This window comes from Hylobates moloch, unplaced genomic scaffold (assembly GCF_009828535.3).
Source record: "Hylobates moloch isolate HMO894 unplaced genomic scaffold, HMol_V3 SCAFFOLD_1, whole genome shotgun sequence".
Lineage (NCBI taxonomy): Eukaryota > Metazoa > Chordata > Mammalia > Primates > Hylobatidae > Hylobates > Hylobates moloch.
The window spans coordinates 221,632,152-221,648,103 of NW_026652276.1; the positions used below are offsets into that span (position 1 = coordinate 221,632,152).

At 47.6% G+C, this 15,952-nt stretch overlaps 1 protein-coding gene across 5 annotated transcripts in view; it reads right to left on the reverse strand.

Annotated features, from left to right (window-relative positions):
• Positions 1-15,952, reverse strand: part of DENND2A (DENN domain containing 2A) — a 122,031-nt gene that overhangs the window by 37,337 nt on the left and 68,742 nt on the right. For all 5 annotated transcript variants that reach the window (XM_032761937.2, XM_032761938.2, XM_032761933.2 and 2 more), the window contains 5 exons: positions 14,323-14,416; positions 13,433-13,483; positions 11,790-11,977; positions 3,962-4,071; positions 2,373-2,442 (listed from right to left, as the gene is read on the reverse strand). In XM_032761937.2, the coding sequence (XP_032617828.1) occupies positions 2,373-2,442; positions 3,962-4,071; positions 11,790-11,977; positions 13,433-13,483; positions 14,323-14,416 (513 nt within the window). The remainder of the gene's footprint in view (positions 1-2,372; positions 2,443-3,961; positions 4,072-11,789; positions 11,978-13,432; positions 13,484-14,322; positions 14,417-15,952) is intronic.

Genomic DNA, 15,952 nt, shown 5'->3' on the forward strand with positions numbered 1-15,952 from the left:
TTGGAGAGAAACACAAGGGAATTATGAGTGTTGACAACCTCAGGGAAGGAAGGAACCCACATGTGTTTTGGGAGACTATCATGTGCCAGATGTTTCCACATATCGTAGCTCTGGAAAACCCAATAAAGTAAGTTGCTATCCCATTGTGTTTATTATAATGTTTGTTATAATTGTTTTTTATCCCTATATGTTTATTATAATGATAATTTCAAGTGAGAAATCATTTCTCAAGATCTTTCTGAAAACTCAGTTTTAAGCTAATTTTCAAACCAAAAAAAAAATCAATCTCAATACTTTTTTTTTTTTTTGAGATGGAGTCTCACTCTGTCACCAGGCTGGAGTGCAGTGGCATGATGTTGGCTCACTGCAACCTCTACCTCCCGGGTTCAAGCGATTCTCCTGCCTCAGCCTCCCAAGTAGCTGGGATTACAGGCTCGCACCACCACGTCCCACTAATTTTTGTACTTTTAGTAGAGAAGGGGTTTCTCCATATTGGCCAGGCTGGTCTCGAACTCCTGACCTCATGATCTGCCTGCCTCTGCCTCCCAAAGTGCTGGGATTACAGGTGAGAGCCACTGTACCCTGCCCAATCTCAATACTTTTTTTTTTTTTTTTTTTGAGTCGGAGGCCCCCTCTGTCCCCGATGGTGGAGTGCAGTGGCGCGATCTCGGCTCACTACAAGCTCCGCCTCCCGGGATCACGCCATTCTCCTGCCTCAGCCTCTCCGAGTAGCTGGGACTACAGGCGCCCGCCACCACGCCCGGCTAATTTTTTTGTATTTTCAGTAGAGACAGGGTTTCACCGTGGTCTCGATCTCCTGACCTTGTGATCCGCCTGCCTCGGCCTCCCAAAGTGCTGGGACTACAAGCGTGAGCCACCGCGCCCGGCCCCAATCTCAATACTTTTTAAAAATTTTATTTATTTATTTTTGGAGACAGAGTCTTGCTCTGTTGTCCAGACTGGAGTGCAGCGACGCGATCTTGGCTCACTGCAGCCGCCACCTCCCAGGTTCAAGAGATTCTTGTGACTCAGCCTCCCAAATAGCTGGGATTACAGGCATGTGCCACCACGCCCAGCTAGTTTTTTGTATTTTTAGTAGAGATAGGGTTTCACCATGTTGGCCAGGCTGGTCTTGAACTCCTGAGCTCAGGCAACCTGCCCACCTCAGCCTCCCAAAGTGCTAGGATTACTGGTGTGAGCCTGTGCCCGACCTCAGTCTCAATACTTTAACCCTAAAGTAATTTGATCAACAAAATTATTATTCACTTAACTTTTTCAATTATCCAGGCTTTTTATTTTACTGATTAATTCAAAAAAATGTTTCTTGAACACCTACTATGTGCCATGCATTATACTTGACCCTAAAATTTTTCAGCCTATTTCAGAGACTCAAGTATATTCTCAGTGGAAAAAGATTCACCATTACTGAAGATTTTCAAAAGAATGGGCCTGAAAATGACAATTCTAAAATGCTTTAGCAGGATCATTGCACTGAAATAAGTTTCTGACTTTGAAAGGTGACTGTTCTGAAGGGGACATTCTTGAATTATTTGAGTCTTCTCTCCTTAGCAACCATTCTGAATGTTCTCTCTAAGTGATCAGGGTCTGTTTGGCATGTTTTATTAGAAAAAAAAATTTCACTTAAAGAGAGAAAGGTCTTTTATTCGGCGGGAAAAATAATGGAGAAAGTATTTTAGTTCATGCCTGTAATCTCAGCACACTGGGAGGCCGAGGTGGGAGGATTGCTTGAGCCCAAGAGTTTGAGACCAGCCTGGGCAACACAGCAAGATCCTGTCTCTACAAATAATTTAAAAAATTAGCCACGTGTGGTGGTACATGCCTGTGGTCCCAGCTACTCGGGAGGCTGAGGCAGGAGGATCACCTGAGCTGGGGAGGTCGAGGCTGCAGTGAAACATGATCCACTGCACTCCAGCCCAAGCAGCAGAGTGAGACCCTGTCTCGAAATAAAAGTATTTTCTTTCTGATGGAAACGGACATTCCCACTACCAATAAGACTCAGGTGAGCCCCCTCAATTCCTGTTTTTTTTTTTAATTTTTTATTTTTTAGTATATATTTTTAAAATAGAGACGGGGCCTCATTTTGTTGCCCAGGCTGGTCTCGAACTCCTGGTCTCAAGTGATCTGTCCCCCTCATCCCACCAAAGTGCTGGGATTATAGGCATGAGCCACCGTGCCAGCTTTTTTCTGTGATTTTAACTATGCTGATTCACCTGCCACTCCCCCTGCTTCTCCTCCTCCTGTGGCCCATCAGGGAATGTCAGTCTCATAAGACTAGGAAGCCAGACCTGGCTCTTGCATGAGGACTAGGAAGTCCATGAGGCTCTTGCAGGCTGAAAGCAGAATGTACTCACCAGCAGTCTTCGGCAGTAACCGAACCTTCTGCTCCCATCTTCTCCAGTTAAGACAAATGAGAATGTTTCACTGTGGTTGGGAAAACACAAATGTATCACAAGGCAAAACAAAACCAAAGACACCTCATCACTTTGCAACAAGGGGTGGCAGTGAGCAGCCAGGTGACACACTGCAGGAGGCCATAGGAAAGCCACTCCAAGTCCCACCTGTCCCTGTCCGTGCTGAGACACTGGTCACCCATAGCTCCATAGTAAATGTCAGTGAGACTGGGCTGGGCGCAGTGGCTCATGCCTGTAATCCCAGCACTTTGGGAGGCAGAGGCAGGTGGATCACTTGAGGTCAGGAGTTTGAGACCCGCCTGGCCAACAGGATGAAACCCCGTCTCTACTAAAAATACAAAAATTAGCCAGGCATGGTGGCACATGCCTGTAATCCCAGCTACTGGGGACGCTGAGGCAGGAGAACTGCTTGAACCCAGGAGGCGGAGGTAGCAGTGAGCCAAGATCACGCCATTACACTCCAGCCTGGGGGAAGAAGAGAGACTCTATCTCAAAAAAAAAAAAAAAAAGTCAGTAAGACTGAGACCTAAAGTGTCGCTGTGGCCTGAGATGAAATGTGGTACTTTGTTTCCATCCTGGGCTATCCCATCATTTTTTCTTTTCTTTTTTTTTTTCAAGATGGAGTCTCACTCGGTTGCCCAGGCTGGGATGCAGTGGTGTGATCTTGGCTCACCACAACCTCTGCTGCCCGGGTTCAAGCGATTCTTCTGCCCCAGCCTCCCGAGTAGCTGGGATTACAGGCGCCTGCCACCATCATGCCTGGCTAAGGGCTCTCCCATCATTCAATCACCTGAGCTGCCCCATTGTACAAAACACAACTGTCATTTACTCTGGAGGCTGAAGAGAGGGAAGAGCCTGGGGTGCTGTCCTCAGGGAGCCGAGCATGTGTGAGTGCAGTGACATCTGCTCATCTAGGGATGTGACTCAGTGAGGGAGCAGCAGAAGACGGGGACAGTTCTGTGCCTCTCTTGGAATTGCCCCAGGGCAGCTCTCTCAGGGCATGGTCTGTACAGGGCAGCCCCGAGGCTTGGACCGTCCTTAAAGACTGCTGAGCCACCCTCAAGGAATGTGGTACCCCTTAAAGACAGGACCCGCAGCCTACTGAGTTTGGCCAAATGCTGAAACATCTGATAATAAAAACACTGGTGTCTAATTACACGGGATGAAGCAGAAATGTAAACGGATCCCAATCCAAGAAACAGCTGGATAGGAGACTGAAGAGAAGTTTCAGGATAAGAACGGGGAAGGGCAATGTTGCCCTAACTTTTCCCAGGCTAAGAATTATCTTCCGGGAGGCTTCTGAAACAAGCACCCCCAGGTTGACTGGGAGGCCTGGGAGGTCTGCATGCTGGGCAGGTGACTCTCACCTTCAGGGAAGCTTTAAAAACACCCCTTGGGGAAAGCTCTAGGCCAGGGCCCATCAGGATTACTTAACGTTGGGAATGACTCATGGGGTCTGCCACCTGTAACCCCGTCTCTAAGTCTCGCCTTAGTCTTTGGGGCTGCGAAGGGGAGAAGCCAGCTCGTACCTGGTGAACTGCTGGACAGGAACCCAATCCTTGGCATCGGGGAAACAGAACTGGGGAATGGCCTTCAGTTGGTCCTCAGCTTCTCTCATGAACTTGAAAGACCTTTCCAACTGTAGGGAGAAAGGTGAGAGAAAATCCGAGAACAAATCTCAGCGTGGGAGAGTGAGGTGGATGATGGCAAGGATGGCCTCTCCCACCTTTCCACATTTGTGACTGCCGCCTTAACCTCTTCCCTGGGGAAGGGCTTGCAGCTCAGTCGGCTGGGGCATTTTCCCCCCAGTGCAGTTCCAGCTATAGACCTCTGGGAGAAGTCGGGAGGAAAAAATAGTATGCTTTAGAGAATCATTCTCTATGCTTGACATTCTAGAATATAACTATTTCAATGAATAAACAAACAAACAAACAAACAAACAAAAAACGGCCAGCAATCCTTTCCAAATAGGAGGCTCAGGAATCTGGAAGGCAGAGCCTCCAATCAGGTCTTTCTATCTCTGGGCCCAGGCAAAGCCATCCCTTTCGCACTCCGGGCAAAGACTGTTACAACATTCTCAGTGAATAAATCCAGTAAAACCATATTATGATGGGAAATTCAACTAATTTCAGACAGTCATTGAGTGTTGGAACTAGAAGGAAGCGTGACACCATCCAGCCTGACATTCTTATTTCAGCAAGAAGGAAATAAGCCCCGAGGTGTGAAGTGATGTGTCCCGGTCACATGAGTTAACGTTCAAACTAGGAAGAAAAATGATCTTAATCTTTTTTTCCCTCTCTCTCTCTCTCTTTATGATATTCTAGCACATCATACAGTATCTGACATATCAAAGACTGGATGAATGTCATCTTGTTAAAGAACAGGAGGAGTACTTTGGGAGGCCAAGGCGGGAGGATCACTTGAGGCCAGGAGTTCAAAACCAGCTGGGGCAACATAGCAAGGTCCCATCTCTACGGGAAGGAAAAAAAAAAAGAACAAGGGCTGGGCGTGGTGGCTCACACCTGTAATCCCAGCACTTTGGGAAGCTGAGGCAGGTGAATCACCTGAGGTCAGGAGTTTGAGACCAGCCTGGCCAACATGGCGAGACTTCATCTGTACTAAAAATACAAAAAAATTAGCTGGATGTGGTGGCAGCTACCTGTAGTCCCAGCTGCTCAGGAGGCTGAGGCATGAGAACTGCTTGAACCCAGGAGGTGGAGGTGGCAGTGAGCTGAGATCACACCACTGCACTCCAGCCTGGGCAACAGAACAAGACGCTGTGTAAGAAAAAAAAAAAAGGACAAGATGATTTAAAAATGTCTGATTTAGAGATGATATTTAAAGTCATGAGTTTATTTTGCTTATGAACAGAAATCTGTGATTTTTTTTCTCTGTATGTATAAATATATATTTTTTAGAGCCAGAGTCTTGCTATGTTGCTCAGGCTGGACTTGAATTCCTGGGCTCAAGCAACCTGCTTCAGCATCCTGAGTAGCTGGGACTACAAGTGCATACCATCACACCTAGCCAGAAATCTGTGCTTTTAAAAAGCACCCCAGATACAAGTTTGGGAAACACAAAAGAATAATTTCTAATTATTTATCTCATTATTGTTCATCTTTGCTTATAAACAGGTACTTTTTCATGTGAAGAGAATTGTAGGCTTTGTTGCTGTTGTTAATAGGTTTATACTTGTTAAATTTCCTTTATAAAAAGTTAAAGAAAAATACATCATGCTAAGGTTATCTTCAGTGATTTGAAATATCACATATATGAATATCTGAGGTTAGCAATTTATAATGTCTAACCTAAATATAATGGCTAACCTATATTTTTTCTTTCTTTCTGTTTTCTTTTTTTTTTGAGACAGAGTCTTACTATGTCGCCCAGGCTGGAGTGCAGTGGTGTGATCTTGGCTCACTGCATGGGTTCTCTGCGTCATGGGTTCAAGTGATTCTCCTGCCTCAGCCTCCCAAGTAGCTGGGATTACAGGCATGCACCACCACACCTAGCTATTTTTTTTTTTTTTTTATTTTCAGTAGAGACAGGGTTTCACCATGTTGGCCAGGCTGATCTTGAACTCCTGGCCTCAAGTGATCTGCCTGCCTTGGCCTCGCAGAGTGTTGGGATTACAGGCGTGAGCCACGGTGTTTGGTCCTAACCTAAATTTTTCTGTAATAATTTGCATCAATTTCTTTGTTTCCAATAGCTTGCTCGTGAGCTCCACTTTATTTATTTATTTATTCTTTTGAGATGGAGTCTTGCTCTGTCACCCAGGCTGGAGTGAAATGCTGCAATCTTGGCTCACTGCAACCTCCACCACCTGGGTTCAAGTGATTCTCCTACCTCAGCCTCCCAAGTAGCTGGTATTACAGGTGCCTGCCACCACGCCCGACTAATTTTTGTATTTTTAATAGAGACGGGGCTTCACCATGTTGGCCAGGCTGGTCTCGAACTCCTGATCTCAAGTGATCCACCTGCCTTGGCCTCCCAAAGTGTTGGGATTACAGGCGTGAACCACCGCGCCCGGCCCAAGCTCCACTTTAAAACACCCTTGCAGATAGTTTCTGAAGTTGGCAAGCCAGCAGTCCTGTTCACTGCTCCTGATGGTCAACAAGCCTTCCCAAGGTCACCATGTGTCAGAGAGAGGAGGGCTCTGAAGAAGAGTATCCAAAGGCACAGAGCACCAGACTGATTGTTTCCAACTTTAAAAACCACTTCCTGGCCGGGCGCGGTGGCTCACACCTGTAATCCCAGCACTTTGGGAGGCTGAGGCAGGCAGATCACAAGGTCAGGAGACTGAGACCATCCTGGCTAACACGGTGAAACCCCGTCTCTACTAAAAATACAAAAAAATTAGCCGGGTGTGGTGGTGAGTGCCTGTAGCTACTCAGGAGGCTGAGGCAGGAGAATGGTGTGAATCCGGGAGGCAGAGCTTGCAGTGAGCCGAGATTGCGCTGCTGCACTCCAGCCTGGGCGACAAAGGGAGGCTCCGTCTCAAAACAAACAAACAAACAAACAAACAAAACAACAACAACAAAAAAACCCGCTTCCAGTATGATTCCCCTCAGGCTAGACCAAATTTAATTGAAGCCACGGGGTGCCACTAATACTAGTGGTTAAGACAGCAATCAATCGGTAAAACACAGCCACTATTTATAGACTTAGTTGTCCTTTAGTTGTTCTTCTTCAGGATAAATAGCCACTATTTCTTTTCTATATAACAGTTCACTCTTCCATCCACAATGACACAGACGAACCCAACTGGCCCAGGAACAGTCTTTGAGTTGGTAATTCACAAGCTCAGACTGTCCCCTAAACAGTAATTTTGACTGTCCTTGCATAGTCATGCAAAGAAGCAAATACCAGCTGGGTGTAATTATAGGAAGGGGTCATTAATCACCACAGAGTGAATGACTTAAATTATAAAGAAGACCAAAGAAAGGACCAGCCAAGAATACCAAAGGAAGGAAGAATACCAAAGGAAGGAAGAATACCAAAGGAGTTTCTCGACAAAGGAAACAGCATTCAGGACCGAAGAGCAGACCTCGTGGGGAAACAAGTTCCAGCCCTTTTCAACGGCCCAGTCACTACTTGCATGCACCCACCCCAGATCACACACAGGACACACACAAATACAGGCACACATGTGCCTACCCACACGTCATCAACCTACGAGTTAGCACAAATACACACAGGCTCATATATGCACAGGAGCACAGTTACAGGAAGCTGCACACAGAAATTTCCCACAAATACAACCAATCACAGATGGCTGGAAAACAGCCCAGTCTCCTTGAACTGTCAAAGATAAATATGGGATAGGAAACGTTTTAATGGAGCATTAGCATGCAAATAGGGGCTGTGCCTTGATTCAGGTGACTTGACAGAAGTGAGGGATAAAACCCACAAAAAAAGTTTAAAAAGAGAAGAGAGAGAAGGAGGAAAAGGTCCTTTCTACAGAGGGAGCAAGTGAGCAAAGGCAAGGAAATAAAATGCCTGACATGTAAAAATGCCTGTACATAGGCCGGGCGCGGTGGCTCACGCTTGTAATCCCAGACTTTGGGAGGCCGAGGCGGGCAAATCACGAGGTCAGGAGATCGAGACCACGGTGAAATCCCGTCTCTACTAAAAATACAAAAAATTAGCCGGGCATGGTGGTGGGCGCCTGTAGTCCCAAGCTACTTGGGAGGCTGAGGCAGGAGAATGGCATGAACCCGGGAGGCGGAGCTTGCAGTGAGCCGAGATCGCGCCATTGTACTCCAGCCTGGGCGACAGAGCGAGACTCTGTCTCAAAAAAAAAAAAAAAGCTGCTTGGGAGGCTGAGGCAGGAGAATGGCATGAACCCGGGAGGCGGAGCTTGCAGTGAGCCGAGATCGCGCCATTGTACTCCAGCCTGGGCGACAGAGCGAGACTCTGTCTCAAAAAAAAAAAAAAAATGCCTGTACAAGGATGATCACCAATGCACTTAAAAAAAAAAAAAAAAAGCCAGGCACAATGGATCCAGCACTTTGGGAGGCCAAGGTAGGCAGATCGCTTGAGCCTAGGAGTTCGAGTCAAGCGTGGGCAACAGAGGAAGACCTCGTCTCTACAAAAAATAAATAAATAAATAAGCTGGGCATGGTTGCATGCGCCTGCAGTCCCAGTTACTTGGGAAGACGAGGCGGGAAGGATCACTTGAGCCCAGGAGATTGAGGTTGCAGTGAGCTGTGATCGTGCCACTCTGTGCCATCCTGGATGACAAGAGCAAGAGAGAGATCCTGTCTCAAAAATACACACACAGGCCGGGTGTGGTGGCTTATGCCTGTAATCACAGGACTTTGGGAGGCTGAGGTGGGCGGATCATTTGAGGTCAAGAGTTTGAGACCAGTCTGACCATTATGGTGAAACCCCATCTCTACTAAAAATACAAAAATTAGTTGGGCATGGTGGTGCATGCCTGTAATCTCAGCTACTCGGGAGGCTGATGCAGGGCAACTGCTTGTACCTGGGAGATGGAGGTTGCAGTGAGCCAAGATTGCACCACTGCACTCTAGCCCAGGCAATAGAGTGAGACTGTCTCAAAAAAAAAAAAAAAAAAAAATACACACACACACAGAGAAACACTGGTAGCCAGATACATTTCCAACAGAAGGGGACTGGTTACATAGATAAATAGACTAGGGAATACTCACATATTGGAACATTATATAACTTGAAAAATGATATTTTAGAATTTTTATTAAATATGCTTATAAATAATGAGAGGTTTACAAAAGAGTACATGCAGCATGATACAAAAATTCTGCAGTGTACAATTCCAGTTTTGTAAGAAAATTACACCATTAGAAAAGACTGGAAGAAAAAGAAAATGTTAACAGTGTCAGTCTCTGTGTGGTTGGATTACCAGTGATTTCTTTCCTAATACATTTCTGGATCAGTTTCCTTTTAAACAGTGACTGTGCAACTTTACTCTAGAAAAAAAATTTAATGTGGGTGACTCCAGGCTGGAAACAATAATCATTTGATCATTATGGTGAATCATTAATTAACTAACTCATGAATTAATGCACCCTTGATTCCTACAACACTGATTAAGCATTGCCATGGGAACAGCATTGTGCTAGGCCCCAAGCCAATGAACAGGATAGCAGGACAGCCCTTCATGCCTTGGTGATCTCTGTTGTGAGTCAGTGTGAGCATACCCAGCGGCCTCTCTTACCCATGGGCAGCCCCCGCCGAAAAAAAATCTGAGCATACCTGTGGTAGTGGGGTGTCAGGGGCTCCTTCCTTAGAGGTGTGATAGCTAGAGGAAGGTGAGTGTCACCTTTGGAAGGCCGGTGCCTATGGTTTACTTCAATCTACATAATTGCTATCCTAAACTCCAAAAATAGAACTTGATTGTGGTGTTGGAGCACAGTGGGCAGGATGGAAGGAAGGCTGGCCTACAAAAGGAGGGGAGGCCTGGGGACAGCAGGATCTGGGCCTTGGTAGATGCTGGGGTTATGCCTGGGTAGTGATGGCAAAAGGAGTCCCTGAGTGGGCAAAGACAGAAGCTCCCTCCCTTCTGCCCTCCCTGAGTCGTGAGTCTGTCCAGAGACCATCAGATTCTACATGGTGAATCTTTGCATGCTTTTCTGGGGGTGGGGGAGATGGTTATTTTATGTCCTCCTGGCAGAGTTTAAATTCCTTGAGGACAGGAGACACATTTTGTTCATCACTGTAATCCCCTAGGGCCAAGCAGAAAATTGCTTGAATGCAATATGTTCTTAGTAAATTCTGGCCGAATTGAATTAGAATATGGTGGAAAATCTTTAATACTGATATCAAAGCCTAAGAATAATTTATAAATTATTGGCCATGTTGCTTCAGGCTATATTAAGTGCCATTTTAAAAATTTTATTTTAGGTGCCATGATTTAACATATGGTAAAGCTGAATCCACACGACCATGGTCCATGACATAAAAGTGTCACAGGTGTGTGAACCACAGCGACTCCATCTTGAGTAGGGGCTGGGTAAAATGAGGCTGAAACCTACTGGGCTGCATTTCCAGATGGTTAAAGCAGAGACAGGAGGTCGGCACAAAGTACAGGTCATAAAGACCTTGCTGATAAAACGGGTTCCAGTAAAGAAGCTGGCCAAAACCCACCAAAACCAAGATGGTGATGAGAGTGACCTCTGGTCGTCCTCACTGCTACACTCCCACCAGCATCATGACAGTTTACAGATGCCATGGCAACATCAGGAAATTATCCCATATGATCTAAAAAGGGGAGGCATGAATAATCCACCCCTTGTTTAGCATATAATCAAGAAATAACCACAAAAATGGGCAACCAGCAGCCCTCAGGGCTGTTCTGTCTATGGAGTAGCCATTCTTTCATTCCTTTACTTTTTGCAATCTCTGCTCACTACAAGCTCTGCCTCCTGAGTTCAAGCGATTCTCCAGCCTCAGCCTCCTGAGTAGGTGGGATTACAGGCGCCTGCCACCATGCCCAGCTAATTGTTGTATTTTTAGTAGAGACGAGGTTTCACCATGTTGGCCAGGCTGGTCTCAAATTCCTGACCTCAAGTGATCTGTCCACTTCGGCCTCCAAAGTACTGGGATTACAGGCATGAGTCACCGCGCCCGGCCTCCTTTACTTTCTTAATGAATTTGCTTTCACTTTACTCTGCTGACTCGCCCTGAATTCTTTCTTGTGCGAGATCCAAGAACCCTCTCTAGAGGTCTAGATTGAGATCCCCTGCCTGTAACAAAAGGAAGGGACATACACAGAGATGCACAGCACACAAGCAAAGCAGAAGTTCAGCATAGACACAAGTGTGATGCCGCTTAGGGAGACTTGGGGCTTCAGGGGAAAGAGACTTCTAGGCTAGGTTAGGAAGAGATGTGGCTGGCTGGATACGGAGATGGAAGGAAAGGGCAAAGAGGATGGCACGGTCAGCACAGGGACCGCAGCAAGTGAGAAAGCATTTCTGGCCATACTATTTTTTTTGAGACGGAGTTTTGCTCTGTTGCCCAGGCTGGAGTGCAGTGGCGTGATCTCGGCTCACTGCAACCTCCACCTCCTGGGTTCAAGCGATTCTCCTGTCTCAGCCTGAATAGCTGGGACTACAGGTGTGCGCCACTATGCATGGCTAATTTTTGTATTTGTCTGGCCAAACTTTTTGGGTCCCTGAATTTCTCCTTTCTGGGACCTCCCAAATTCTCTAGCAGCAGCATTTTTTTTCATCTGATATACCCTAATTAGGACCCATTTTCAAGATTCTAGATGCTAGGTGTTCCTCAGACTCCCACACCTCCCTGAATTCATGAGTCCCAGCAAGGTGATGGTTAGAACCCTGGCAGGCCACAGGGACCTGGCCACCCTGTTACCTTCAGAGGGAACTGTTGGGTAAGTTCTGGCACGTAGGCAGCCCCGGCCTGTTTCTTGTGCAAAGACACAACCACAAAGTACTCGAAGAGCTGCCTCTCCTGGTACTCGATGAGCTCCCGGGCAAGTGATGGGTACCGAGGTGCCTGCTTCAGGCGGGACTTCACGTTGACCAGGCGCTGGCTGTGAGCTGGGTGAGGCAGGGGGAGAGAGAGAGAGAGAGAGAGAGAGAGAGCAAAGAGTCTGAAATGACCATGAGTCCATGTGGAATTGTATCGAGCTGCAATAGGTTATGTAATTCTCAGCTCAAATACTTTTTTCTAATCCCCAAAGTGTTTCTCTGTCTAACAAATTAGTAGGAAACTCTTTATTTGGGATCTCTGCCAACGTTCTGGGAGAACCAACATTCAGTTGGCTACCAAACCAATCAGGGTGCAGGAGCCTGGCTCTGCTCTGCCATGGTTTTGCTGTCTGGACTCTGGGCAGAGGCTGAAGATGTCCTTGCCTTCATCTGTCTGATGAGATGGGGACAGTGACTCCTCCCCTCACCCATTTCCCTCGTCTTTTGGTTTGTGTGACGTGACAGAATCCAGACTATAGGGCTTTTGGAGCTGGGAGCTTTGTAAACATCTCTTGTGACTCAACTGGCAGAGATCCCACTAACTCAGGAACTCCTGTCCACCTCCCCTCCTGCCACTAACTCTGCAATGAGATGGCCTTGCTTCATTCTAGAGGTGAGTCCGGCAGCAGCTGGGTGTCAGAGGTGAATGCAGCAGGGTCACTGAGTGGACAGGTCCCTGTCACCTCGTTCAGCAATCTGGACTTGCTTTTTTTTTTTTGAGTGGAGTCTCGCTCTCTTGCCCAGGCTGGAGTGCAATGGCGCAATCTCAGCTCACTGCAACCTCCGCCTCCCGGGTTCAAGAGATTCTCCTCCCTCAGCCTCCCGAGTATCTGGGATTACAGGCGCCTGCCACCATGCCTGGTTAATTTTTTTGTATTTTTAGTAGAGACGAGGTTTCACTATGTTGGCCAGGCTGGTCTTGAACTCCCGACCTCGTGATCCACCCGCCTCGGCCTCCTAAAGTTCTGGGATTACAGGCGTGAGCCACTACGCCCAGCCCCTGGACTTGCTTTCTTTGGCTTCTCCCTGGGGTCTGAAAAATTGCAGAAAACTCACTAAAGCCTTGGCCTAGACTATCTAATTTTAGACCCATAGGGACCGATTATTTCAACAACTTCATCAGACAGATGAGGAACTAGAGGCCCTGGATCTTAAGTGATTTCCTCCAGATCACACAGTAATTTGAGTGAAGTGGGCAGAAGCTCCAGGTCTGTGGAGCCTTAGGGCTGCAGTGTCAAGCCTTGAAGTGTGGAAAACCCTCAGGACATAGGGAGAGGCATGGGAGCAGGTGTTGCTGCCATTACTGTGGCCACACTAGCTCTCAGCAACTGTAGTGCCATTTTGATCATGCCCATGATGGACCAGCCCTGGAGCACCCTGTGGCCCCACTGTCTCCCGAGATGTCCACGCCTTGCCGAGCAAGCTCGGGCAGGACGCTTCTGTCCCTCACACTAAGGAGGAGGGGCCACTCTTGCAGCTTCCAAGTCACCTGCCTACGTCCTGCACAGTAGTGGCTCTCCTCACCTTTCAGCTTCTCCTCTGTGTCACTGTCAGACTCACTGTTCTCATCCGTCACTAAAAGAAAAGAATAAGGAAGAAAATTGCAAATGTGAGTTCTTCTCATGTAGGCAACTCTTTCTATGTGGTAGCACAGATCAAATGTTCTAATTCAGAGGGGGTATTGAGTCGTCTCTCTTTTTTTTTTTTTTTTTTTGAGATGGAGTCTCACTCTGTCACCCAGGCTGGAGTGCAGTGGCGTAATCTCGGCTCACTGCAACCTCTGCCTTCCAGGTTCCAGTGATTCTCCTGCCTTAGCCTCCTGAGTAGCTGGGACTACAGGTGTACGCCACCATGCCTGGCTAATTTTTCTATTTTTTAGTAGAGACAAGGTTTTGCCATGTTGGCCAGGCTGGTATCGAACTTCTGACCTCAGGTGATCCACCTGTCTCAGCCTCCCAAAGTGCTGGGATTACAGGCGCGAGCCACCACGCCCGGCCTCTTGTTGTCTCTTTCAATGAATTGCACAAACCACGTCTCGTCCAACTCGATGTACTGCGAAATTAATTTGGCTCTAGTTCAGATGGTACTAGATGGTACCTATATCAGATAACACAACAGAAGGTCCTGGCCCCTTTTGGGCAGGCTAAGCAAGGAAGGCTGCTCCCATAGTCAGGCCAGGGCCTGCAGTGCTGGGCTGACTTGGTGGTGGATCAGGACGAGGATGGGGAGGCAGGGGACATGCTGCCCTGGCTGAGCTCCCAGCCCTGCCACTGTCCCAAAGACAGTGCGGGACATTTACAAAGCATCAGCTTGTTCTGCTCCTTGGTGAGCCAACCAGAAAAAACGGAAGCCACTTCTGGAAAGAATCTCTTTTCCGATTCTTGCGGGAGGAGGGCTGATGGTGGGGGTTCTACCTTTTCCTGAGTTGCTCTCCGTTGACTGGGACAGCCTCTTCACCCGTTTCTTTCCTCTCCGGACCTCATAAATGGCGTTGATTCGCAACACCAGCTGCCAGACACCAGGAGAAGAACAGCCAGTGTTAGCAGCCCGCTCTCTGTGGCAGCTGGGCTTCCCTCACTGCCCCTCTCCTAGGATGATGGAGGGCCAGGGCCAGGGGGAGCAGGAGAAACTTCCCATGGGCTCGTGGGTGTCTTTCAATCATTTTTTTTATTTTTTTGAGACAGAGTTTCGCTCTTGTCGACCAGACTGGGGTGCAATGGCGCAATCTTAGCTCACTGCAGTCTCTAACTTCTGGGTTCAAGAGATTCTCCTGCTTCAGCCTCCTGAGTAGCTGGGATTACAGGTACCCACCACTACGCCAGCTAATTTTTGTATTTTTAGTAGAGATGGGGTTTCACCATGTTGGCCAGGCTGGTCTCGAACTCCTGACCTCAGGTGATCCACCAACCTTGGCCTCCCAAAATGCTGGGATTACAGGCGTGAGCCACTGCACCCAGCCCAGTCATTTTTTTCTACCACACAGGAACGTGACTGTCAAGGAAACTAAAGCAGGCTGCCAGCTCCACTGCCCTATGGGCGTCTGTTGTCTGGATCTGCTCACGAGCAGCAGAGACCCATGGGGAGACAGCCCATTGCTCATGATGCAATGGCTGCTTTCCCTCTGAAGCTTCGATGTCACTGCGGCTTGGGAAGGAGCTTTTCCTCCCAAAACAAAACAAGAAGACGAAGAGACAGAAAAAAAAAAGTTCCCAGGCAGGGCTCCCTTCATGGGAACCGTTCCAAAGAATGTCAAAGCAGCCCTGAGTGGGGTGGGAACCGGGATTAGAACGGCTCCCGAGCCCTAGCTTGGGACTTCGGGGAGCGGTGCCATGCACCCGAGCGTGCAGCCCCATCTGCAGAGGGACACGCTCCCCAGACGTCATGCACCCTCCATGTGTTCACAGAACACACAAATGCAGTGTGCAAGTGCACATGGATATCCTGGTGTGGGACACATCCCAAGCCTCCAAGCAGGCCACTCAGCCTATGTGGTCTCCCCCATCACCACTGCCAGATGCCCTGTGCCCTGCCCCTCCCCACCTCCCAGGCCAGCCTAGTCGTCTGATGCATTTGAAAGGAGACCTGCTTCCATGGAAAATGTTTTTCATATTTCAGACCAAAAAAGTTTGGTGTTTCCTATATATTTGTTTTCCCTCTTGCGTGAGAAGCTGGTGAGTGCGAATTTACATATTTTGCTTTGCTGGGTCCCCCGGGGCTTGCTATCAAAGAGCACACATTCATGGCACATGTGATTCAGAATCCCACACATGGAGGAACTCTAAAATTAGTTGTTCTGTGTGCTTACAAAATTAATCTTATTATCTCACAGCTATATGCTAAATGTTATATAACACTTTTATCTGTATAGGTCAGTAAACAAAAATATAGGATGGTAATCAATTTCCATGTTTTATGAATATATCATTTATCTATTTATTTTGAGACAGAGTCTTGCTCTGTCACCAGGCTGGAGTGCAGTGGCGTGATCTTGGCTCACCACAACCTCCAATTCCCGGTTTCAAGTGATTCTCATGCCTCAGCCTC